Below are 26331 nucleotides of genomic sequence, written 5' to 3' on the forward strand. Positions count from 1 at the left end.
AGTTTGCATGTTGTTCCAAAGAGTGTGTGGATAGAAAATTTTGTTTGGGACTGCTACCAAAAACTTGAAATGAATTGTTCTCTCGCCTTTCGCTATCTCTCTCGCTGTGTTGTTCGCTATCTTATCCTTAATAATTAGAGTTATACATCACGTTAATTCATTAGCAGCAGCTGCAGTATCATCATTTGTTGCAACCCTCACCACCATCACTATCATCACACACAAACAAACAAATGTACATCAGTGTGTTGGTGTGTGTGAGAGTGAGTGCAGCACTCCTTCCTTATTAAATATATATCGCGCGTTGTCTTCTTGTTTTCTGTTGCTGTTGTTGTTGTTTGGAACTTAACAAAGTTGTTGCAGTTGTTGTTTAAAAAACATGCCAGTTTAAAAGCTTCATTGGGTTTGATATTGTGGCAATGCAGCACTATACATCATCTGTGGTCCCAGTGAACCATTTGCTGCTGCTGTGGCTGCTGCCGCTGTCACACCGGGAACCACTGTTCCGGGTACACCCCAGGCAACATTTGGTTGAACCATTCTATAACCGGTGGCTGTAACAAAATTTACATACACACAGTGGATGAGAAATATGTTAAGGTTTTTTTAACCAAATTTACTTACCCATGCCTCCCGCCTGTTGCGTACTTGCGGCATAGGCATAAGGATAATAGCCTTGTTGCATATATTGTGTTTGCATTTGCGCTGCCGGATAACCCTGAAAAACAAAACAAATCGCATTAAAAATCATATGGCATTAGTTCGAAACATTTCTGGCAATTTTTTGCGACAAACCAAATCCAATTAGGACCTTAAAAAAACCATAAAATAGGACGTGGACTACGTTCTCCTTGATAAATGTGAAACCACTACAGTCACATCGTTTGGAAAATTAAACTAGCGTCTTTAAAAATTTGATTCACCAGTAAAAATTTGAAACAATTTCGAACTTATTTTTAAATATGAGATAGTTCCAAATATTTCTGGAAGGACTTAATGACAAGTTTTTTTGAAAGACACCAAATCAAAAAAAGACGTGAGAACATGACATGTTCCACAAGGAGGTTTATTATCTGTACTTAATTCAGTACACTATGCAAAATTATGTCTCAATCGGACCAATATTGGGAGGGAGTTTGGAAAACTATATATGAGAGCTATATCTAAATCTGAACCGATTTCAACAAAACTTGGCATATAACAATCTAGACCTAATTAAGTACTCTGTACAAAACTTTGTCTCAATCGGACCAATTTTGGGAATTTGGTGCACCATTTACTTAAAATCGAACGAAACTTTATATGGAAGCAATATTTAAATCTGAACCGAACCAATTTGGAAAATTAGATTAAAATCATGGGCCCACATCAAAACATTTTCTACGAGAAGATTTTAGCTTCAGTTGAAAAATGACCTTAAAATTTCGACAATTTGGCGGTACGGTTAATTGGGAGCTATTCCTAAATGTATTCCTATAAGTATTTGAAATGTTTGCGCAAATTTTGCAAAGCTCAATTAAAATATTGCGAACACAATTAAAATATGGTTTCAACACGGGGTTACTCGACAAGAAATGTTACTCAGATCTATAATACATTATACTGGAGAATATAACTAGGCAGAATCTGATTGATAGACTACCAACGGAGTCTGAGTGAGGTACATAATTTCATAACGAACTGGTTAACCTTTTTTTGGAAAAATAAAATATTAAAATCAATGCAGGATTCTTACGAGGATTGGATTCCTTATTTATAAATTGAATTTTAGTGGAATTGATTACCGACTTCTAGAAAAGATCTAGGCAGTTGTAGTTCAATGTTTTGTAGTCAGAGACCAAATAGGACCAAAGATGTTAAACCCTCCCAACACATAGGTTCCAAATACAAACTTAAATTATAGACTAATGATTAGCTTCACTACTTACAGCTGGTGGATACCAATAGCCCATTTGTTGATATGCCGCTGCATATGGATATTGAACTGCTGCAGCAGCCGCTGCCAATTGTTGTTGTGTCATCATTTGCCCGGGTATCGCACCCCCAGCCGCTGCCGCAGCGTTTGCTGCTGCTGCCGCAGCCGCTGCTTGCTGTGGTGTTGTTGGCATACCAGCCGGTCCCATCATAGCTCCTGCTGCTACCGCAGCTGCTGCGGCTCCCGCTGATACAGCGGCCATATTATTCATAGGATTATCATTAACTACAGCAGGATTAATACCACCATTCTCTTTGCCCCAGAAACATTTCACATTGCTGCCGTGCACCTCGGAATTGTGTGTATGTTCTATGGCTCTGGCTGCCGATTCTTTCGATAGAAATTTAATGAACGCAAAGCCTTTGTCCTTGAATACACGTACATCTTGTATCTGACCGAATTGCATGAAATGTTTGTGCATCAGATCGTCGGTAATCACGTTCGGTGGGAAACCACCGCAATAGACTGTCGTATTCATTGGACTGGATTGATTGTAGACTTCTTCGAAGGTTTGACGGGTGTTCGATTTGAGATTACCGCCACCACCTCCACCGCCGGTATTAGCTTTACTGTTCTCTCGCGGTGGGGCCAGCTTTCGTGTCGACCAATTGGTACGTATCGATCGTGAACCGATCCACTGGCCATTCATGGCTTGTATTGCATTCTCGGCTTCGGCTTTCTTTACGAACGAGACAAATGCATAGCCTCTGGATTTCATTGTTTGGGGATCACGTACAATGCGGCAGTTAGAGATCTCTCCGAATGGAGCAAATGCTTCACGCAAGGTTTCAGTTTCGATTTCAGGACTTAGATCGCCAACAAAGATATGATGATGTGAGCTAATGTCTGTTTTGGGCTGATTGCCGGGACTTGTGGCCCAATTAACCTAAAGAAAATAGATTGAAAAAAAACATTCTTTTATTAAAAAATATCTAAGGTTGTTGTTGTTGTACACACTACTAACCTTTATTTCCTTGTCAAGAAAGAGACGCTTATTCATGGCTGTTAAGGCTGTTGTGGCTGCTTGGTATGTGGTATATTCAATGAATGCATAGGGATCATTACCGGGTTCTCGTATAATTTTACAACTTTTCACTGTACCCATTTGACTAAATAGGGCAATTAATAAATCCTCCGACACGCTGGCATCCAAATTTCCTACATACAACGTTTTCGGTTGTGATTCGTCCATTATGGCTACGGCAGATGTTCAGGGGGAGGGTTTTGTTTTTTTAGCGACTATTGGCCTCAGTAAAGTGGATTATGGTGGCGTGGGAGTGTGTGTATGTTGATGGATGGATGGATGAATGACTTAAAATTTGATGATGAGATTTCTATCTAATGTGATCTCCTTCTCTGGCGTTGCTTCGGCTTCACGTCGTTGAGGAGTTTGTTCCTTTTACTAATATTTTGTTTTTTCTATTTTGTTGGCAAACTGGTCGTAGATCTACTTATGCTAGATTATCCTTTTGTTTTTTTTTTAGTTTTGTTATCCTAAAAAATGATGTTACAACTTCTTAGATTTTGTTGAATTCCCCTGAGCTTTTCTGTTTTGTTGTTGTAGTAGTTGTGTATTGATTATTATTTTTTAATATTAATTTTTTCCTATTTTGTGGTTGATTTGTTGTTGGTTGTTTCCTAGAGGGACAGCAGCCTTTGTTTTGTTGTTTGCCTTTTTAGGAGCTAATGGATAAAGTAGTTTTGTTATTAACAGGTGATTTTACGGCTACGATTCTTTCCACACAACTTTTCAGTTCACAATAAATTACGAAGTTGTTGTAAAAAATTATTATATATCATATATATGTATGTATATATAGTAGAGAATGTATAAATCAATAAATAATGATTTTTGTTGATATTGCTCCTATTTTGTTATTGATTTGAATGATATACTTCTTTTCGCACACACATAGGCGACACGCACAGACGACGAACATCTACTATCTTTAGTTACTAACTGTGTTATATACATGTATATAATAATAAAAAAGAGAATATGTTGATTGATACTGGTAAGTTTCGACTACTTCTTCTTCTCCTTCTTTCTCTTGTTTTCGACTAATGAACTTGAATACTAGATCCTTGTTTGTTTGTTTGGTTTTTGTTGGAGATTTAACGACTATAGAGTCCGGGCATCCCAAACAAGTAATACAACCTCGTGTTTTTTGTTTGTTTTTGTAATATATAGTGGCTGAGTTCTGCTGTCCTTTGCAGACGACGTTCGAGTCTTCTTTTTTTCAGTGACGATTATGATTGCTATTACTATACATCTGGAGGGTATGCTTGCTTGTTTGTGGGAGGGGGGCGGTAGTACTCGGCAATAAGTTTGTCCTTGTTTTGGTTTCTATTATCACCACATCAAACTCGGGATGTCACAGCAGCTGTTGTGTCGATCTTTTGTTTTATCCGATTTCTAGATGCCTAGATTGGTAGAGTAGTAGTAGTGTTAGATATTTTTTCTTCACCTTTTAAAGATTTATTTTCCTTTTTTTTTAATTTTTCAACTACAGCTCTATGGAGTGTTTGAAGTTTACATTAACATTTATGCTCTGAATGGGTCTCTTTTTTTGAAAACTTTAACAGCTATTCTATTAAGTTGTTATATATTTCTCTTGGAGAAAAAGAAGGTTTTGGTAACTATTATTTTGTTTAATTAATTATGTTTGTTTGGAATTAGTACTTCTTTTAAAGAAATTGTTTCTTTTTATCGAAGTTAATCACGCGTTGCTGTTGGATTTTTTTTTTTTTTTTTTTGTTTTTGCCTTGATAAAAATTTACTTACAAAATAATTGTTTTAGTATTTCATTAAATAGTAAATATATGATTTTTGTTGTTGTTATTTGCAAATATGTTTGCTATATATCTGTGTCAGGCTCTTTTGGACTTTATGGAGGTTTACTGAAAATAAAAATAAAAAGAAAACAAGTATTTAGTAAATTTTATCTATGAAAATTGTCTTATAAGAAGTGTCGAAGAAATCAATAAAGAAATGTTAATAATATCGAAATGAAATAAATTGTTGGAAATCTGCCCAACCCCCTCGATGATGAAATCGAGATGGATCTTATCGACCTCGATAAATAAATAATCGATGAGGTCCCATCACAACTCAAACGTCAAGGCTACTCTTCTTCTTAAAGTTTAACGAACTGGATCACAAATAATCAAATAAAATATTGACGGAGATAGACGAAATTTAAAAACAGTGTAGAAAAACTATTTATTTTAGCCATGTCAGAGTATTAACAAAGCTATGGATCTGCTTGGGATCTATTCCAGAGAAGAATGCTAAATTATCAATATCGTATTTAAAAAACAGTCGATGTCTTCTGTCAATTAGCGATGGACACTTACAGAGTATATGTGACTTGTTATAATCCCTATAACGATTTTAATCTCCCTCTTACTATGAGACAACAGCGAAGAAGTTTAACGGCGAGAGAATGGTAAGATGATTTTTTGAAATTCTACATCCAGGATCTGTTTTTCATCTGTTTTTGACTATCTCGCAGTAGCTTATACGGATTTTGCCAATAAAGTAGCCAATGGGAGGTTGTACATATCCCTCAATGGGCCAGGACTGGACAGCGACACAGGAAATGCTCAATTGTCTCCGTCTCCTCCTCGTCAACGCAGAGTCTACAGTAATCAGTAGCATCATGGTCCCATTTACTGGTAAATGCCTGGCCATTGCCAGTAATGATACCTGTCATTACTCTTATTTTGCTCAGGTTCAACAGTGAGTGTGTGCACTTTTGTTAGACAGAGTCGGCTAAATAGATCTTGACACATTGCAACTAGGTTCGTTGTGCCAAAGTTCATAGGCTCTTTCGTAGAAGAACACCTCAAAGTCCCGATGAAGATGACATATTGGTGATTTGATTGAACCATCAATTGCTAAATCTGTAGATTGAGATTCTCGTCTAGCTAATTCGTCTGCTCTTTCATTACCCATGATGTCACGGTGTCTTGGTACCCAAACATAATTCAATATGCTATCGACATATATAGTCACCGGTCCTATGTTGTTGGCAGTAAGCTTTTGTGATTGCCAGGATTTCTGGCTGAAAAACGCTACAGAGTTTATATGAGTTGTAAATTACTAGTTCCTTGGTGTAAACGCCTGTCTTTTTCTCCTCCTCTTCTATTTGGGTTCAAAAATCACTGATCTTAGGTTAGGAAACAACAAAACGGCATCTTTTCCAAGAACAATGACATTGTCATGAAATTTGTGACATACAAATCAATAAAAGAATTTCTGAGAAGACGATGATGAGGTGTGTGGATTTACATGTTGATTTCCAACTCCCCCTAATTCCGCCTTATTGAGGTTACACATTATTTTCTGAAGAGTAATTTATCACAAGCCTACAAGTACCTAATGGAAAACTCTTTATATTCTCTGAACTGAGATGATAATATCACACATTGTTATTAAGAATACATTTTATCAAAATCAAATCAAATAAGTTTTCTTTTCATTACAACAACAACAAAAACAATCAACAACTATTGATTTAAGATGGATGTCATCAAAAAGATGATAATTCTTTCTACACATCATTGAAGTAGTCATTGTTAGAAAAAAACAACAAAGAAACAAAAACTGTGCCACCTAAATAAAACAGAGTAATTCAAGCTCAAACCTCCCCACAACACCATGTCCACCATTGCCATCAATGCAACTAACCAACGACGGATCCATTCTATCAAGGCCATAATTTTTCCAATGTGAAATATATAAGGTCATGAACTTGGAATAAGGAAACAACAACAAAAAAGCAAAAGTGATACGTATAGAATTTAAAACTTCTGAAACTAACCAACGCTTGCTAATGCTGCTACGGCTGCTATTCGAAAAAGGGGTCAGTCAGCTAAAACGCTGGCTGTGTCTTACAAATCCGCAAACACAACTCGCAAGCAGGGAGGCAGTCAGGCACACAAACACACGCACGCACACTTCAATCCATACAACACATGCACACCAAACCAAAAAAAAAGAAAATATATGCAAGTATTCATCATCGCTCTGGAGAAGTAATTAAAACATTATTTTGTCATTTGGTCGGGAGGTGGAATAATATGACCATCCATCCAACCATCCATTGTACCACAGACAGCAGATTAATATTTACAATTTTTGGGTTTTCATTTTCTTTTCTTTGTTTGTTAAGTTTTTCGTTGTCTTTTTTCTTTTCTATAGTTGGCGCTTCATGCAAACACTCACACACACACGCGCGCACTCGTACGAACACAACACAGCATTGTTGTAAATGACACAAGCAAATAAAGGAAATGTTTAAACGCGCCTCTGGAAAACGTCGTCCACTGTTCAGTAGCAGTTTGGTTCATTTTCTTTGCTTGATTCTTCTTCTTCGTTTGGTTGGTTAGTTCGTTTTGGTTTTGTATGGGTTTTTGTGTGTGACGACTGCTCACTACTCTTTCTTTCATTGGTTTTTATTTTTTCATTTTTTTATTTGTTACTTACATAAATATTGCTTCTATAAATGTCAAACAGCACGTCCATTGCATATTCCGAAATGAAATTTGTACAAAAATGATATTTTGCAGTTGAAAACTATTTATTAAAAGCGAAAATATATAAAACACACAAGAACAAAAATTCACTCCACTACAAATGACTGGTCGTCGTCTCTCCGTTTGACAAAAAAAAAACTCTTGAAAGACAACGACGAAGATGGCTGATAGAAGAGTTGCAAAAATAACGAGAAAACCGGTACTCTATATTTGCACTCTTCTAACACATGGCAAATTAATATAAACTATTGCAGCAAACATGACGAATGAACATGTGAGAAGAAGAGGCTAAAGAAAACTAAGAATTAAGCCAAAGGGAAAATGCAAAACCGGCCATTGTAGGGTTGCATTTAATGCAAATTTTCGTTCTTTTTCCACTTTTTTGAGGACTGCCAAAGTGGAGACAACGACGTTACCAACATATAAGAAACCTGAACAAAGGAAAATATAAAAAATATCGCAGTTCGTATGGCATTTGCTTTGTCCCACCATGCAATTGCCGCCGTCGTCGTCGATGACATCGTTCTTGTTGTTGTTTATTTCAGCACACAATAATTCTTTCCAGAATCGAACAATTGCACTGCACTTTGGCAACCCTTGTCATTACAACAAACAAAGTGGTGTCTTTTCTCGGATCCATTAAATCCATTCATAATTTTCTCCAGCACTTGTAATTTCACTTAAAATATTTCCATAAGACTTTTGCTATTAACAATAATATATCATCTATATCCATATTTGTTTTCGCAGTTTATGAATCAGTAACATAAATTCACTACTTTTAGATTGTTTTTTTTTTTGTCTTTGCCAAACTTACGACACGTCTGTCTTGGAGCGGAACAAAAGGGTCTGATGAAGAAAAAAATTACATCGAAACGAATTTTATTCGATGGCGAACTGACGTGGCTAAGGACGCCGTTTCTTTTAATAATTACACAAATATTAACAAATTCTTTGGCGTTCACAGCCAGCAACGATTATCACAAGTTTCTCTTCAACTTTTTCTTAGATTTCTTTCTCAAAAAGCAATTGTTTAAAATCGCGTCGCTTTTGCTTTTACCTGCAAAGATGCCAGAGCCACGGTATAAGAGTCTAAACGCAACCATAGAGTCTCGAGTCAGCGACAGTCGTTTGCCGTGTGTTTCTTATAGGCAACGGGAAATCGCGACGGCTGACGTTCGCATCTAGCGGTTTGACGCTAGAATAGATTTAATTCATTTTTGCTCAGAGTCATACTCAAATTTTCTCTCTTGCTCTCAATTGAGTTGCCATATTTTAGGTAAAAATCAGCAGTGCTACCAAATTTCAATCAGAATTTATATCAAAACATATGGCAGTGCTGTTACAAAAAAAAAAACAAATATTTTCAAAGATTTTGGACGTTTTTTAAAGAATTAATAATAAAATGAAAAAAAATGGTCGAGGAAACAAAAAATACGGCATTTTGTATAACAACTCTTTCGTTTGGTTTTCACGCCGGCGAAAAAGTATGACGCTGACTCGTGACTCTCTGGTTGCGTTTAGACTCTAAAGCAGAATGAAGGCAACCAATTTCAAAGATGATTCACTAATTTGACGGCGTTAAAGTTAAATTCCCCAAAAGGGGTAATTAGTGTGTCGACTAGTTGTACAACAAATGTTTAAGAAAATAATTATTGATGTGGTTAAAAATTCTATGAAAAAAAAAATATATCGTCAAATGAATATAAAGCGCAAAATAGAATAAAATATTTAAATTTGTTTTAATTCAATTAATAACAAAAATAGAGATTATTTGAATATAAAACATCATTTACATTAGAACTTTTTACCGGGTTAACCTACTTTATAAGCATGGCATAGTTATACAAGGCGGTTCGTCTTCGGACGGCTCACAAGAAAAACGCATTTAAAGAGTTAATCACGCCTACGGGCTTAAAAAAGTACAAAATGGCAAAATGTGTTAAGCTTTCGCTTAACTTGCCACGTGTTTTATTATCGGACTAACGCAAAATATAAGAAAATTTCGTTTATCTCGCGCATATGGTTTATGGTCGTATTCCTTCTATTCGAATACAAAGTGGACCTGCCTCCAGTTTTTAAAGATATAAAAATAAAAATAATTATACAAGGTAGTCTTATGCATTCACATGTTTATAACTTTTTTTCATAAATTTGCCTTTGACAGCATTTTGTTTTCAAAATTTAAATGAAAAAATCTTCCTATGAAATGTACGCATGTCATGTGTTCAGTGGCCAAAATTGCTAAATCATTTATATATATAAATATTTTGAAGTTACCATAGTTGAATCTTGAGAGCAATGTTCAGCTTTACAGTACGTTTACATTGTACCGGATTCCATTAACCCAGTGGGTTTCAACTGTCAATTCCATTGAATACATTTGTAATAAATCCTCATAGAGTAGGTTAACCCAGTAAAAAGTTGTTATGTAAATGCCGTTTTAGAAAATATATTTTATTCAATTTTTTGAAAATATGTCATTCCATGGTACAATTATATAAGGTATATAAGCAGGGAAAAAATAAATCTACCTTGTGGGCTATAATGTCAGAATAAATGAAAACAAATGCAACAAGTCGTTCTGTTTATTCTTACATATGTTGTAAAATTATATTTTGTTATAGTTTTCAAAACATTACACACACAGTCACTTATTTTGTATATTAATTTACTATTTTAACGATAACACAATATAAAAATTCGTAATTTATATGTAGTAAAAAGTGAGTTTATTCTAATTTCGGGAACATATCATTTGTATATTAATTTCGCATAACAAGCCACAATATAAAAATTGTAATTTATATGTACCTATAGCCTACCATGAGTTTATATTAATTTCGTCACATTGTAATGATACTGCGCATGGCACAATGAATAGGTAGTCCATTTAGAGCGTAATTTCTACTTGAATTCGATGTGCAGTGTTGCCAACCATGTGAAATATTATAAGGAAAAATTTGACAGATGGTCGAGACAAAAACAAAGGTTTTTGTTTTGCATGCTTTAATGCGAATTCATCGCCGTCGCCAATAAGAGGGTAAACATTGCTCTCTGAGAGTCTAAACATAACCAGAGAGTCTAGAGTCAGTGACGGTCGTTTACTGTTTCTTATTGGCAGCTCTAACCATGGTACAATAATTACAAGGTTGGGCAGCTTGTGGTGAATAACAAAAAAGCAACTATGCACATGTGTCCTCTTCTGGCAAAAATAAAATAAATATACGCAACAAGTGTTTGTGTTTATTTGACTTTTTTCTACACAAAACTAAAAACGCGAAAAATGAATGAAAGGTTATGATTTCTTCCCAAAATCCAGTAGGGAATACCATCCATAACAAAGTAATTACTTCCAGACGAACGTGTTAAAAACGTTATTTTCATTTCAATTAAAATTGAATATATTTCAATTTATTTTGAATTTATTGACATTGTATTCAAAAAAATACAATACACACGCATACACGATATATGTATTTTGATTTGATTTGGTGGCTTGTTCCACCTTGAGAAAAAATTGTAATCAGTTGCTACTGTGCCCTACCTTGTAATTATTATACCATGGCTCTAACTCTTTCGTTTGGTTTTCACGCCGGCGAAAAATTATACCGCTGACTCCTGACTCCCTGGTTGTGTTCAGACTCTGATTGCACTGCGTCGCTGCTTCATTGCAATTTTCACGACCTCTTTTGTTTTGTTGTGACTTTCGAAAGAAATTATTAAATTTTGATCAAAAATATCCGCAAAAGTAGTACACAATGGCTCTTGCCAATGTCTTATTGTTAAGTCAAATAACAGGGCATGTAATTATACTAATTTTGTCCCTTTGTGTTGTTGTGCCACTGAGCTTTAATATACATGACTTTTGGTAAGCCCTGATATATATTATCGAGCGATAAAAAACAAAAACAATGACTAATATCCCACAATTTCCGTACATATAGTGGCCATTGTTTACTTTTCACCACTGGCAAATGGCGTGAGGAGGATGGCATGTTCGATCCCAAATGGGCATCATCGGACTTTTGTAATTTCCCATTGGTCACAGGCATTTTCATGTTTATCATCTCGTCAGTACAAATTTATCGTTATGCCCGCATGAAGGATGAAGAATCGTTTTTGGCATTATTTGTTGATGTTGTTCTGGGTATTTGGATGTTGGCCATGTCCATTATTTCTTCGATAATGATAACATTGGGTTTCATTGTCTGGTGCGATGGTATGACTGAACGTTTTCCGACATGTGAGATTACGGCCGGACAAAATATTATTCACGCCAATACGGATAATATTGATAATTCTGGATTTTACATTGAAATGGGAACAGCACAGGTAAGTTGGGGAAGTGTACCACATGATTAATTTAGTTTATCAAATGCTTCTTTTGTTGTTTTTTTTTGTTCTGTTACAGTTTGGTGCCTGGGGTGCATTTGCCATAAATGTGGGCATTGGTGTCATTGCCCTCTTAAAACTGATAAATAATCATCAAGTGCGCAATATAAAAGTATCCATGTACTTGGAAAGACAACGTTTGGTAAATCAACATCAAGTACAGCAAGATGGTCGTTCTACGCCACCGGTAATGTCATCTAGTGATTCCGAACAACCAAAATAGTTGAGCTATTGCGATCAATGCGATTGCACCCATCCCCAATGTGCTGGGCAACATAGTAACCACATTAAGCTCGAAGACGAAATTGTATTAATATTTTTTATTATTTTCATGTGTTTACTACTTCTATTATTATCTCATTTTATTGTAATTATATTGTTTGAAGCTGATTCCATGCAATGAGCAATGTTATAATATACTATATACACATTTAAGTTAAGTTTATTCGTATAATATTAATTGTATCGTAATAATTATTATTAGTTATAAGTTCATTTAGTAAAAAATATTAATATTATGTTTAACCATTATAGAACAAGGTCATATTATTCGCAATAACAATTATCCCAATCTCAATATAAAAAGCAAAACATTTACACAAATGAAAGGATTTCAAAATATTATCCAAATATTATGCCAACTCCAAATAAATAATCACCCCTATTCCGTATGTCGTCGTCGTTGTCGACGACGTTTCTCTTTCGACATCACTTCGCATCGACATCGACATCACTTCGACACTGATTTGGTATTCTGTAACACTCATGCGACGATGTCGACTATTTATCGATAATATCAATAAAAACAAAAAAATTGTTGCATATTTTTGGGCAAAAATGAGTTTGTATCCGTCACCTCACTGTGGCACAGGGTAAATGTGTCTGCAATGACCAAAAAGAAACGAGATAGACCCATAGTTTCTTTTTATTATATATGTACATAGAATTATTTTTCAGTCGATTTATGCATGTCCCTCCATCCATGTATTATTTTAAACAAGTTACATGCCACCATTATGATCCGAATGGGATGAAATTTTATTTGGCGCATAGACGATTCCTGTTGATATTGGTCAAAATCGGTACAGATTTATATATAGATCCCATATATTTTTCTTTATTTACACTTTATTTTGCATTAAGTATTGAATAGATTCTAGAATGATGTATCATGTTCTTGTCCAGTCATGTTTTTTTTTTTAATTTATAAAAAAAATGTTCAAACGCTTCAGTCGTCAACAAAAGCTATGACGAAGAAATCTTCGACATCGTCGTCGTCACACATTGTTACGGAATACCAAAAATGTTTCAATAGTTATCGATAAATGTCGACAACGACATAGGGAATACCAATTTGCAAAAGACGACTCTCTTCGACGTCGTTTCGTGTCGACGACGACATACGGAATAGGGGTGAATATTCATAAAATATACATACGTACATACACATAACCCATGCTGGGGTGATTTTATTTTTAACTTCGTCTTAAAGCAGTGTACCTCTTATGCACGAAATACAGAAGGAAATGTAGGGCAACCCACATAAACAATATGGCATCTCATATGTTCTTTACATATAAATATGGCTACATTGGAAGAATAGAACGCAGTAAATTGTGCAACCGCTAATTCAAACATTCTCATTTTCAATAAGTGCTTTTTTTGCCTGACAATCTGTCATCGAAAGTGGGTGAATAAAATGGTTTGCCTTCAGATTTTATTGCAGTTCTCAAGAAAGTTTGCGAGCAGAGGGTCCAAAGACCTATGACACCAAATCGAAGACCATGTAACGCCAACATGAGCCCCCTGTCCGGTAAGTGCTATGACCTCAATCCCTGGCGTTCAGTGAAGTCTCGAGACTTCTAAGGCTACTGATCGTTGAAGTAGAGACTGTGCTGATGAATAGACGAAGATCTTACCCCTCCATGGACACAATTATATGTTGATCAAGGAACCTATCAAACAGGTCTGAATGGTATTCACACAGTGACAGTCGCTCAGGCAGTAGATCAATATCGAGTGATGACCGCAGTGATGATCCTACCATCCCTTATGGAACTGGAGAAAACACCAAGGTTGGATGAAAAGCAGAACGATGGATATGGTAAAACAGGCAATAAACAGCTAAACATGTTGTAGATTAATTTGCTTCAAGAGAACAATTAACAGCATTAATCGTCATTGGGAAGGTAGTAAACTGACAGCTGTTGCGGTCCAAACGATTCCGAGCGAAATGATAACCTCAATATGGATCCCACCACCACTTATGGAACTGGAGAAAAGGCAGAGGTTGGTTAATATGACGACAGCTAGACTCTACAGGTGTAACGCGTAGAGTTTTCTGCCATTTATCTTCCATATGAGGCGCCTGACCCACCCGGACCGGAGGTATGCAACCTGTTGGAGGAAATTAACTATATTCGTGACCTGGTCATTGGCTGTGATGCCATTCCCCCGCATTTCCACTGGAGAAACAGTGATACCAAATCCACGATGTGAGTCCTCATTCGATTTTATACTTAGATATAATCTTAGAATATGTAATAGAAGCAACACAGCGATGTTTGCAGTCACAAACATGAACCACTCTGGGTTTAGAAAATGTGAGGTATTCGAAAATGCTCCTTTCGAATCATAGGATAATATTACTCCAAATTGTAACCCCTAGAGTAAAACAGAAGCCTTATAGGAACCCTCGGAAGATGAACTGGGGTGCTATGAGTCCTCTTGTCCTTTGGCATAACCTGGGAGAAAATTGTGCAAAACGGTTTGCATATTCCATCTATTGCCAATGGAACTTATTTTCCCTGTAGGTCCAAGTCCATATGATACAACCTGATTCCACATATATCCACTATACCTCTTTGATACCAACATATTAAATATAAGATCGCCTAGTTATCCCTTTAAACAAATCCCAACAAAACAAGTAGACTTTTGATTTGCTTTATTGTTGTTGTTGATTTTTTTTCGATTTTTTCTTTTATAATTATATAGTTTATTGATTCTCCTTCTTCTTAGTTTTGTTAGTTTCTTTTTGTTGTTTTTGTTTATAACATATTATGGGTAGATAGAAGATAAGTGGGTTTGTTGTTTGGTTTGTGGTTGTTATACATTATTATCTGAGAAGGGTGATTTGTTGTGGTCTATTTCTATTTTGATACTAAAAACAAAAAAAGAATGAACAAAAATTTTGAATTTAGAAAAAATAGAGTAATAGAACTAATTAAAGCATTTTCGTGTGTGTGAGAATATCAGAGGAGGAATAATGGGGGGATGAATATAGGATAAAAGCTTGGTTTAGGCATTCGATTTCGTCCACTTCCTTTTAGCTGTTAGTTGGCTCCGGTGTGGATATTCTTATTTTTTTTTTGTTTGGTGTAAAAAATGTTTTTGTTCTGTTTTATTTGCGGATTATTAAAACTTGTTGTTTGTTGTTGACCACCAGTGTCATTACGTCGTTGTTGTTGTTTGCGGTTTTGCTTCGGTTCGTATAAGAGAAGATTCGTTATTGGTATTTGCTTGGCATTATTGTGTGATTTATTACAAAAGTTGTTTTGTAAGACAAAAAAGGGGAATATTTTGTTGCAAAGTTTTGTTTTTTTTTAGAGGGAGTATGGTGTACGGGCAGGCAGCATTGCTAGTATTTAGTGGATTAATTTGTGTGTGTCTCTTAACAAAATCACAAAAAAACTTTAAATCCAAAAGTTAACACATTTCTCAAAAATGTGCAAACGAAAAACTATTGTCATCGTCGTGTCGTCTTGTCTTTTGATCAACGATTTTGCTGTGATTTTTCCTGATTCCCTGCTCCTGCTATTGATGATGAAGTTGTTGCATGTAACATTTTTGATGAAGACAATGGAGTTGCCGACTGCTGATGCTGCTGAGGTTGCAAATGTTGATGTGGATGCATGTGCGTCGTCATGGTTAAAGAACGATTGTGGCCGCCGCTGGTGCTTGCTGCCATAACATCGGGCGAATTTAATTCCTTTGGATCGTTTAGCAAACTAGTTGCCGTATTAGCCGATGAGGCTAAATCCAAGCTTTGTGGAGGCAGACGCTGACCATCAACAATATTAATGCCACTTGTTACCTCAGCTATGGGATTTTCCAAGAGCTGTTGCAAGTTGCGTAGCTCCGAGGAACGCAGACTTGTCGACAGGCTTTCGCTAGAGGCCAAGGATGTGGATAATGGCGAGTTGCGTTCCACAGAGGAAGCAATGTCTGCAATAACAACAACGAAAACGTATAGAAGGAAAATTGTAAACATGTTTAACGCACTCACCTGTTTTATCGGTATCCGGTGAACAAGCTGGCGCCGGAGCTACTAACGTCAATGGCTTGTGCAAGGTCATCATGAATTTTTCCTCCATTTGCATTATGATTGTTTTTTGTATTTCATATTTTTTGTTTAAGGCCTGTCGAAGAAAGAAAAGGGGTTAAAAAATAAGAAAAGCATAGAATTCCTCCACCACTTACTTTAAATCTCTCCTCGTATTCATCTTTAACAGCTCGTAGAAGGCGTTTTTGCTCAGTTATTACTTTTTCATTGTTTAACAATTGTGAATGTAATTCCTGAATTTTATGACGAGCGCTATCTAATTGCGATGTTTTATCATCCAGACTGTGTTTCAGTTCTGCATTGAAAGGAAATCGTTAGTCAGGTCAGTTAGTTAGATAAACCACTCGTGTCACGACGCTTACCCTTTAATTCCAAATTATAGGCCTCCTGCAGAACTTGTAGTTCCTCATCACGCGACCGATAATTATCCATCTCCGCCAACTTATCCCGACATCTGATCTGAACCTCGCCCATCACAATGAAATCAGCTTCGAGACGTGCCAACTCCTGACGACACTGCATACCCACTTCAGCCTGTTGCTGAGCATGCTGCAGTTCCGTTGTCAAACTGAATACCTGACCCCTCAGAGCTTCCACTTCGTAGTTGATGTCTTTACGCTGTGACAGCTCTTCGGTTAATTTCGTTTGCAGGTTTTCATTGGCCTGTCGCAGGCAACGATTCTGTTCCAATTCATTTTGATATTTCGTCTTCAGGGCCGACAACTCTTCCTGGTATTCTCGTTCCCTTTCGTTAGTGGCCTTTTTCGTCTTGTCCAGCTGTTGGCTAAGCTCCCGGTTTTTCATTTCGAAATCCTTCAACTGTTCCTTTAAACGTTCACGTTCCATTTCCAGCGATCGCTTATCCCGCGATCGTCCCATTAGGCGGCGATTACGTTCAGCGTGTATTTCACGGCGATAACGTTCATACTGCAGCTGTAGATAGAGCAATTGAAACTGCTCCTTGTCCAGAATGTCCATGCTATTGTTGCGCAGACCACGAGCAATGAATTGTTCCAGAATTTCATTGGGCGTTTGCCTCTTGGCCTCATAGGCCGTGCGAAACTCATTCGTCTCGATCAACATCTGCAACAATGAGTTCTCATGATTGGGTAGAGGCACTGCTTCCAATGTCTGTACCGACTTCTCTTCACAAAGGGCTGCCTTCATTTGCAGTGAATTCTTTAGCACCGAATCAATGGCCAACATTTTGGGACACTTTTGCAATGGCCTTTCGCAATTTGGCCCTGATGCTGCCAGTGTTTTCGATGTCGTCGATGCCGACACCGTCGACAGACCACCTCCATCGTCTTCATTATTGTCCGATATATCACCGGAACTTTGAGATGCCTTAGAGGATACCAAATATAACGAAGATAGGGATTTAGTTCTACGAACCTTATGCAGGGTTTTGTACGAATCACCGGATCCGGATGTGTTGCCATTGACACCAATTTTCTCACAACTTTTTTCATTATAACAATAGCTAGTCATGCGATTGCGGCGCTTAATGCCTTTGGCCAGCAGCTGCATCGAATTACTAGTGGGCATTTGAAGGCCACCTTCGGTACACAGGGTTTGATCGGTTTCATTGCATTCATCACATACTTTGGTAATAGGTATATCCATGGCTGCCGATGACATCGGTACAGCACAACATGCCGCCGCCGCCTCACTACCGCTGTTGAGTGCGGAGAGCGGGGTAATCGAATTCGATTGATAGTAACGGGAATTTGTGCCGCCACTTCCAACCGCCGCCGCCGCACTGTGATTGTCCACATCGGGAGTGCGACAAAATTCGGTGGGCGTTTGAAAACCCATCTTTGCCGCCTGGGCTTCTATTGTCTGGAAAGGACTTTGGGATTTGTTACGATCGTGCAACATTTGTTGTACCTTATGGTCGTAGCGGGTCACTCGTGTAACGATCCGGGTGTTGAGTTCCTGCTCCACAAAGGTAGTGGTGGTGCCACCCCCACCTGAGGAGCCAAGTTCAGGGAAATTAAAGTGCTGATGTTGATAATGGTGGTGTTGTACTGATGGATGCTGGACCGTATCTTTTCCTCGATGTGGAGATGAGGGCTGGCTGTTGGTAAATATAGCCCTTACTGCCAAAGGATTAACCACTCCAGTGGTACCACCAATTGAGGGTCTTTTCAATTCTCGGTTGTCTTTTAAGGGGGTAGTTTCCGGGGTGGCTTCAACCGCAGCTTCTGGTGGAGAACAACCACTGACACCCAAAGAGCCTTGATTTAATGCCGATGGCATCATATACGGAGTCGGTGTTAGTGGGGTATGTGAGGAATTGATTATTTCGTAATAAGGACTCCAAATACCAGATTGTGATTGTGTGCCTCCAACCAAACGATTTTGTTGTTGATGGCGACCCAATGATGACGACGATGAGGTAGTTGCCGAGGCGGTTAGTTGTTGAAATGTACTGGTTGTGTTCGTAGTACTAGACGAGGCCAGAACGGCGGCGGCTGCTGCTGTTGTTGTTGTAGCCACAGACGATGTTAAATCCTGATATTTCATCGGCAAGGAAAGACGCATACATTCCACCACAACATCATGCGGTTGTATTTCTTTCCATCGTTCGGAATTTATTTCCGAATCCACTGTGGCCGTTACCAACATCGGATGTAAACGTACCGTCTCCAACAGTGGTTTAATGGTATGCTGGAAAATAGCACCCTTTTCACGGCGTATAAAATCCGTTAGGAATGCCATGAAGTTACACGGAAACATGCCGTACAAACGATGAAACAACATTTGTAAACCCAACTGCAGGTGTACCAATTTGTCCTCGGACAAACGACTAGGATGTTGACTATTCCATGAGGCCAAATGGGCGAAAACGGCAAATAGATCGTTAAGGAAATTCGGTACTAAATTGGGTATGATCGGTAGTAGGGTGATAATGGCCAATAGGGCACTCATTAAAGGTACAATTTCTTTTTCAATCTGTAAGAAGAAGGTCTGAGTTAGTCTAGAATATTTTCGAATTGGTTGTCCGTACCTCCAATTGCTTCAACCAATGTAGCATATCCTTGATTAAGCGATGCTTTTCCACTTTGAACAGCCAGGTCGGATGACGACGCACAACAAAACAGAATAAATTTAAGGCATTAACACGTTGGGCCGGTGTCTTCAGCCAATCGGCCAAACGATCAAATATATAACCATCATGTGGAGCTTGAGCTTTGATTAATACCTCAATAATACGGACGGAACCAGTCTTCAAATAATATTCCATTAAATTATGAACAAGCCATTGATCTTTGACTGTAAATGAAAAAAGAGAAAAATTTAAAGTTTGCAGATATATACGGAGGATCCTGAGATATGTACTTACTCTGTGTAAAATGTTCCGCCAGTTTCCTTTTGGCCTCTTCACATTCATAATTTTGGTTGGATTCTAAATCATGGAATAGTTTATCCAACTCCATTGTGGGTGTTGTATCACAACTTCAAAATCGATTGATGTTACGGGGAGGGGTGACAGAAAATGTTTGTAAATTTAGCTGTGGTTTTTGGTCTGTAAATGTGTGTTGTTGTGTGGTGGATATTTGGATCGTAAAATAAATGGTTTTACTATCCTGCAGAGGAGAATCTACGTTAGAAGACAAATCTGCTGATGATATAAATCAATGTTATTATTGTTGTTGCTGGAATAGTAGTGTTGTCTATTGCAAGAGTGATGTTGTCTAGAGATTTTTTGTTGTTGTTGTGTATCGTTAAGTTTCTGATCCAGCTGTTTTGGTTTGTTATGGTAACGACCGGCAGCCGTTCTATGGATTGGTTTTAGTATAATTAGAATGCTATTGGCGGGGTAATGGTTGTGGTTGTTTTCAGATTTTATAGTTGTTATTAATGCTACGTCTTCGTCTTTTTCTGCTTCAGTTTGGTCTATAGTCTGGAAAAGGTAGATGAAAATTATATTTTAGAATCTTAAAAAGTTGTTATTTTTATATTAATGGCTTTAACGAGTTAGTAAAATTCTGTTCTAAATTTCCCCGTTTCTTCTGGACCTTTCGGTCAATTGACACTCGACTCATTCTATGCTGAATCAATATCTAGCTGGCTGGCACAAACAAATTTTCTTGCTGAAGTCATTTACATACGTCACAAGTAAACAATGAATGGGCTGGCTAGAGTAAGTAAACAATAATAATAATCAGATAGTCATGCAAGTTTTATGCCATTTAACCTCAGACCTTGTTGCACAAACAATAAACTTGTTGTTTGTCAACCCAACCAGAAAAATATTAGGAAATGGTGATCGGTGGCAATACCAGACCAGTATTTACCTGCCAGTTTAAGGTTTTACTACCCCAGCCCTTGACATAAGTTCTAGCTAAATCTTCATCAGCTCCTTCCTCCCCCTACATACCTTCTCTTGTTTCATTGTTTTTTTCTATTATTGTTTGTCGTGTCCTCCAGTCGGTTGCCTTGTTTTCACGTTTCGACAGACTCCTGCTCCGTTCCAAAATAGTGCAGTAGTGGCGAATCTTGTGTGTATGTGAAATTTGATCCTTTCTTTTTGCAAAATTCTTCTCTCGTTGCTGCCAGTTTGACGTGGTGTTTTGCCGTTCTCCCCTAGCCGATAGAAAAGTGCAAATTTCCTCCCGGTCAGCCTGAAGAAATTTGCCAGTGGTTATTTCTCGAACAGTGATCGAATTGTTCGCAGAAATAATTCAGCAGCACGGAAGCAAATATCGTCGTTTTGAAAACAGCAGCACATTTAGCATTTGCTGTCGCTTCGAATCCGAAATCCAACCAACTATACTTGCATGCGATTGAGTTTTGTGTTCCCTTACCGACCGACCGACCTTCTTCACTCTACGTTGTTTTTGTTTTAAGCGTATTTTAATGCCCGACAGACTATCAGAAACGACATCCAATATTTTGCATGTTTTCTTTGCCGTCTCCTTCAGTTGCTGGTTTACAAATTAGCTTGGATTATTTGTAAATTTGACCAGCCTATTCACAAAGAATTTTTCCAATTTTTCCTTTTATCGTTATCATCCGACCGAAATTAAAAACGTTCCACCTGCTACAAAATAGGAAGAGCAAGAACGAAAGTCTGATAAAGAAGTTACCCAAAGCGAACAGACAAATATTTACGAATGAGGTGTAATGGTGGACATCGCCTGAGAGACAGTCGTTCGATTGTTAAGTAAGAAAGGGGAATGGGAGAACAAACAATTGAATGCTGTTCAATTTGTTCAGTTAAATGATTCACTGAGAAGAGCGACGGAACCAGGTAAAGGAGTTATTTGCATTTAGATAATAAATCGTGCATGGTTTATATATAAAAATAATATATTTTGTATATATTTATTTTATTCATTGCGACTAAAATAAACTGCGAATTAATTTAATTCAATCGCAGATTTCATCCCATTATCCGTTGTGCCTTGGACATCGTTCAATGCTGGTTTTGCCTTCATAAAAAATGTTTTTTCATTTGTAATTTGTTGTAGTTGTTGCACCAAATTGCATCAAAACAATAAACAGCTGTTTCATATGCCGTTGTCATATTTTAAAACTTCAATTTTTTAATTATATTTTAATTATAAAAGAATTTTACAGTTTATTCTTGATATTTCACATTTATATTGTTAAAGAATTTAAATAACAATAAAAAGTTACAATTTTTAAAAAGAAAACCAATAAACAAAATATTGAAAACTATTACAAAATTAAATTAAAATGACAACACGAATCCTTTCAATTACCCTTTTCGAAAAATCGAATCCGAATTTCGCTGAATTTCTTTGCTTCTCCCTATTGATTCAGAATAAGCCGAGAATGTGAAAGCGAAATTTCCCACAAGCGAGATCTCTATCTAGCGAATATCAAGAATTATGAATTTTGTTAATTTTCAAAGTTGTCAGGAAAATAATACATTTAACAGCCTCGTTCGACGTTTTTCACCACAAAAGTAGAACACATGTATTTTTATGAATGTTACCGAAATACGTCGAACGTACAACGAACAGTTGAACAATTTCAACTTTGAAAGAACGTATTTTTCATTTTTTCTTTTTTGAAAATAAAAACAAAACATTCAGAAAATATAAAAATTTCGAATGGATACTTAAAATAGTTGGATTAATTTAATAAATTATCAATTTTTTGCGGTTTTGGGTAATACGGCCGTACAGAACATTTTGCCAAAGTGGGGATGTTGAATATTTTTGTACGCCCCGTCGGATAAAATAAAATATGCGTGTGTTGAAGTAGAATAGATACAATTTTAATTAAAAATACTATTTGTTGTAATAAAAAGTCTACTACACACTATTAAAGCACACATGTACACAAGGGTTCATTGGTCGCAGCAGTATGGCATTTTTTCAAAATATTTAATTTTGAACAATATGACAATGTTTCTGCTAAAATTTAAGTCACGCTGATAAAAAAAACTTTTCAGTAAATGTATTTTTAATTTTTTTTCTGTACCCGCGTCGAATAAAATGTTTTATTACCAAATTATACAAAATAAATTATTGATGTCATAACCCTATATATGTTCATGGCCAGGAATAAGCTTAAAGTCCCCTAAATTAATTTTAGTTAATTTTAAAATAAGAGTAAAGATCCCTAATTGTAAATAAAAAATATTTTTAATACTTTTTAATAAAATATTAAATAAATTAGTATCTAGCAACTAAAATCTAGTTGTTTAGATGTCTAATATTAAATAATTCATAAAAAATCTGATAAAAATTGGAATTTAAATACCGGTATTCAAATCAAATTTCATATACTGAGTACATGCAGCATTTCATAACATACCGGCAAAATGTTGAAAAACTTAAATTTCTTGAATGGAAATTGGTCTAAAAGACTTTACTCCGCTCAAGCTATAGCTCCCAAGTCACTAAAAGGGTACATACCAAATCGATCAAATTGAATAATTGAAAATATTAATGAAATAAAGTTGTTGTCCAGGAAATGGAGAAGTGTGGTGGGTTTGGAGGTACATGCTCAAATATCCAGCGAATCAAAATTGTTCTCAGGAAGTGCTGCAGGATTTGGCGCCCCATTGAACTCAGCTGTATCGTATTTTGATGCCTCGATACCGGGAACTTTGCCGGTACTGAATCGTAAATGTGTGGAATTGGGTATAAAAACTGCCTTGGCACTCGGCTGTAAAATCAACGAGGTGTCTATGTTCGATCGTAAGCATTATTTTTATGCTGATATGCCGGTAAGTGAAATCGAATGTTGATATGCGAGCGGGGTATTTATTCGATAGTTTTAGGCTGGTTATCAAATTACCCAACAACGAAAAGCATTGGCCAACAATGGCCAAATTACATTTCCCGTCATTGTGCCGGGTAAGAAAATCTATCACAAGACTGTACAATTGCTGCAACTACAATTGGAACAAGACAGTGGCAAGTCGCTGCATGATCATGAAATGCGACGTAGCCTTGTTGATTTGAATCGTGCCGGTTTGCCACTTATGGAATTGGTATTTGCACCCGATTTGGAGACGGGCGAAGAGGCTGCCTCCTTAATTAAGGAATTAATATTGATACTGCGTCGTTTGAAAACATGCTCTTGCAAAATGGAAGAAGGTGCCTTGCGTGTTGATGCCAACATCTCCATACACCAGGAGGGTGAACCCTATGGAACACGTACTGAAGTAAAAAATATAGGGTCGGTACGTAGTATTTCACAGGCAGTTAGCTATGAAATACAACGCCAATTCGATGTGGTGTCACAGGGTGGTGTGATCATAAACGAAACACGTTCTTGGGATGCTGAAAAACGTTGCACCATTGCAATGCGTGACAAAGAAGTTGTACAAGATTATCGTTTCATGCCAGAACCAAATCTACCGCCATTACATTTAAATATGATCGATGAAGTGTGCGATGTAAATGACCCAGCTTCGTTGGTTTCCGTACCCGCCATTGCAAAACAATTGCCGGAATTACCGGAAGAGACGCGTAAATATTTGGTAGAACAGTATAAATTAAATCAGGAAGTTGCTATTATATTGGTGGTAAGTAAAATATTTAAAACAAAGAAAAATATACGAGATTTTCTTTTCCTTCATTTCAGAATGAACCAATACTACTTGAACATTTCTTACAAATTATTAAGAACTTGCCGGCCATACCAACAAAAACTGTTACCAATTTCCTGATTAACGATCTGCTTACCTATTGTAATAAAGTTAATATCGATATAGAGGAGTGGTAAGTCAATATTTAACGAGAATCAAATTTTAATAAAAAATGTTATGTGGCGATAGGAAATGGAAACTTGAAAAGTTATGAATGTTCGGTTGTTTAGCAAGTATACAAAAAAAATTGTATACTCGCTAAAAATAGCTGACATTTGACACTATAGGATCTTTAAAAAATTACCTACATCTTAAATGTTTTCAGGTGAGATATTCCTATATAATGGGTCATTTTTAGGGGTAGATTTTTAAAAATATATATATGAAGAGGACCAATCTCGTCGATCAAAATCAGAAAGGGATGAGCAAAATGCATTATATGCCAAGCCGAAGAAATATGGAAACAACAACGGCAAATATTAAAAATCTGCAAGGGAAAATAAAACGGAGGGAAATGCCAAGACACGTAGGAAAGATCAGGGATGTTTCAATTGTGCAAATTTGCGTGAAGTTAAAGAAAATAACCAAGAAAATTCTATGTTCAATATCATTGCTGCTGGTTTTAATTGCATGGATATATCGAATGAATTGTGTTTGGACAGCGGATGTTCGTCACGAAGTTAACCGACAAGGGATACAAGGTTATTTTTGACAAAAACGAAGCTAGAATCTTGGATGGAAATAAAATCGCATGTAAAAAGGATAGAAAAGATAATCTATATTTTTTGCGACAATCGGTTCAATCAGCGAATTCGGCTAAAGTAAAGATGCATGATGTGTATATGTGGCTTCAACATTTAGGACACATAAATGAGCGTGATTTGACGAATCTTGCCAATGGTAAAATGGCGCATGGTATCAAGATACGTCCTCAACAAGATTTGTCAACATTGAGAAGCAGAGGCGACTTGCATTTCCCCTTATAGCAGACCTTTAGAAAGTTTTCCCAGGAAACTAGCACTTCAATCTTCAGAAAAGACTCAGACGAACTATCCTAATTATTTCGAAACCGGTAGCTTAACATTAATTTTTGGTTGATTCTTTGAAAATTTATAGTTAGGAATTTAAGTCACAATCTTTACTGAATATCCCTTTTTGTGATACAATTTAAGAACTAAATGTTTGCGGATTTTTTTATAATTTTTCATATAGCCATTTGAGCTATAATCGCTTAAAGGACATACTCAAGGCCTTACATGCCGAAGAAATCAATTTACAAGCTGCAAGGAAATTAATTGAATTGTTGCATGAATATCACACCGCCGAAGTGAATGAGGTAAGTGCTTTAAATAATATTTTGTATATCAATATTTGTTTAATTTAATTCCCTACTTTTTAGCTCATAAAAAAACATAATTTGGAACAAATATCCGACATCGAAACCATTAAGAAATATTGCCAACAGGCAATTGAGAATCAAGCCAAAGCTGTTAAACAATATCAAAGTGGCAAGACAAAGGCATTGTTTGCCATTGTCGGCGAGGTGGCCAAGTTGTCGGAACAAAAAGCCAATATGAAAATTGTTGTTAAATGTTTAGAAGATTTGTTAAAGGAAAATAAAAAATAAAACACTTGAGAAATATTTGTTAAATATATATTTCAATTTTTTTTTTATTTATCAAATTTTAGTAATATATTTTAATGTGTGTGTGTGTGGTGTTGGTTGGGTAAATGCATTTTCTTTGATAATAATGATGATGTTGATCCACTATTACTTTCTGTCGCCCTTTGTTTTTTAAATTAAAAAAAATATAGTTGACTGTATATTTGCTGTTCTCTTTTTATCGAAACAAGGAGAACAGTAACAGTGTCACATAAATGTGTCTATTTTTTTTTTTTTGCAGCTAGCTAGCTAATGTTTACGTCCAAAATTAGTTTGATATATTTCTTTATTGAACACACTATATTCAATTGTCTTTCTAGGCAGACAATGAT

At 36.5% G+C, this 26331-nt stretch overlaps 4 protein-coding genes and 1 long non-coding RNA gene across 5 annotated transcripts; 2 read left to right on the forward strand and 3 right to left on the reverse strand.

Moving 5' to 3' along the window:
• Window positions 1-353: 353 nt before the first annotated feature.
• Window positions 354-3170, reverse strand: LOC133332405 (nucleolysin TIAR). The gene is made up of 4 exons (XM_061540811.1): window positions 2940-3170; window positions 1929-2861; window positions 625-718; window positions 354-554 (listed from the first exon to the last, which is right to left on the reverse strand). Exons 1-4 carry the CDS (start codon window positions 3165-3167, stop codon window positions 397-399), a joined length of 1413 nt encoding a protein of 470 aa, XP_061396795.1. The 5' UTR covers window positions 3168-3170; the 3' UTR covers window positions 354-396.
• A 1589-nt stretch (window positions 3171-4759) lies between these two features.
• On the reverse strand, window positions 4760-7894 carry LOC133332437 (uncharacterized). Its single transcript, XR_009754424.1, has 2 exons — window positions 7467-7894; window positions 4760-4876 (listed from the first exon to the last, which is right to left on the reverse strand). It is a non-coding gene; the product is annotated as an uncharacterized LOC133332437 (long non-coding RNA).
• A 3383-nt stretch (window positions 7895-11277) lies between these two features.
• Window positions 11278-12144, forward strand: LOC133332395 (transmembrane protein 179). The gene is made up of 3 exons (XM_061540799.1): window positions 11278-11387; window positions 11464-11851; window positions 11931-12144. The coding sequence occupies exons 1-3, from the start codon at window positions 11278-11280 to the stop codon at window positions 12132-12134; spliced, it is 702 nt and encodes a 233-aa protein (XP_061396783.1). The 3' UTR covers window positions 12135-12144.
• A 3542-nt stretch (window positions 12145-15686) lies between these two features.
• Window positions 15687-19699, reverse strand: LOC133332477 (hamartin). Its single transcript, XM_061540882.1, has 7 exons — window positions 19606-19699; window positions 19270-19535; window positions 17555-19214; window positions 16619-17506; window positions 16394-16551; window positions 16200-16332; window positions 15687-16138 (listed from the first exon to the last, which is right to left on the reverse strand). The coding sequence occupies exons 1-7, from the start codon at window positions 19697-19699 to the stop codon at window positions 15687-15689; spliced, it is 3651 nt and encodes a 1216-aa protein (XP_061396866.1).
• Window positions 19700-23061: 3362 nt separating this feature from the next.
• On the forward strand, window positions 23062-25963 carry LOC133332487 (glutamyl-tRNA(Gln) amidotransferase subunit B, mitochondrial). Its single transcript, XM_061540892.1, has 6 exons — window positions 23062-23147; window positions 23211-23469; window positions 23524-24273; window positions 24333-24469; window positions 25549-25672; window positions 25736-25963. Exons 1-6 carry the CDS (start codon window positions 23062-23064, stop codon window positions 25961-25963), a joined length of 1584 nt encoding a protein of 527 aa, XP_061396876.1.
• Window positions 25964-26331: the final 368 nt, after the last annotated feature.

The sequence above is a fragment of the Musca vetustissima genome, unplaced genomic scaffold (assembly GCF_032173495.1).
Source record: "Musca vetustissima isolate MV318-11 ecotype Yass unplaced genomic scaffold, APGP_CSIRO_Mvet_v1 utg6459, whole genome shotgun sequence".
Taxonomy (NCBI): domain Eukaryota; kingdom Metazoa; phylum Arthropoda; class Insecta; order Diptera; family Muscidae; genus Musca; species Musca vetustissima.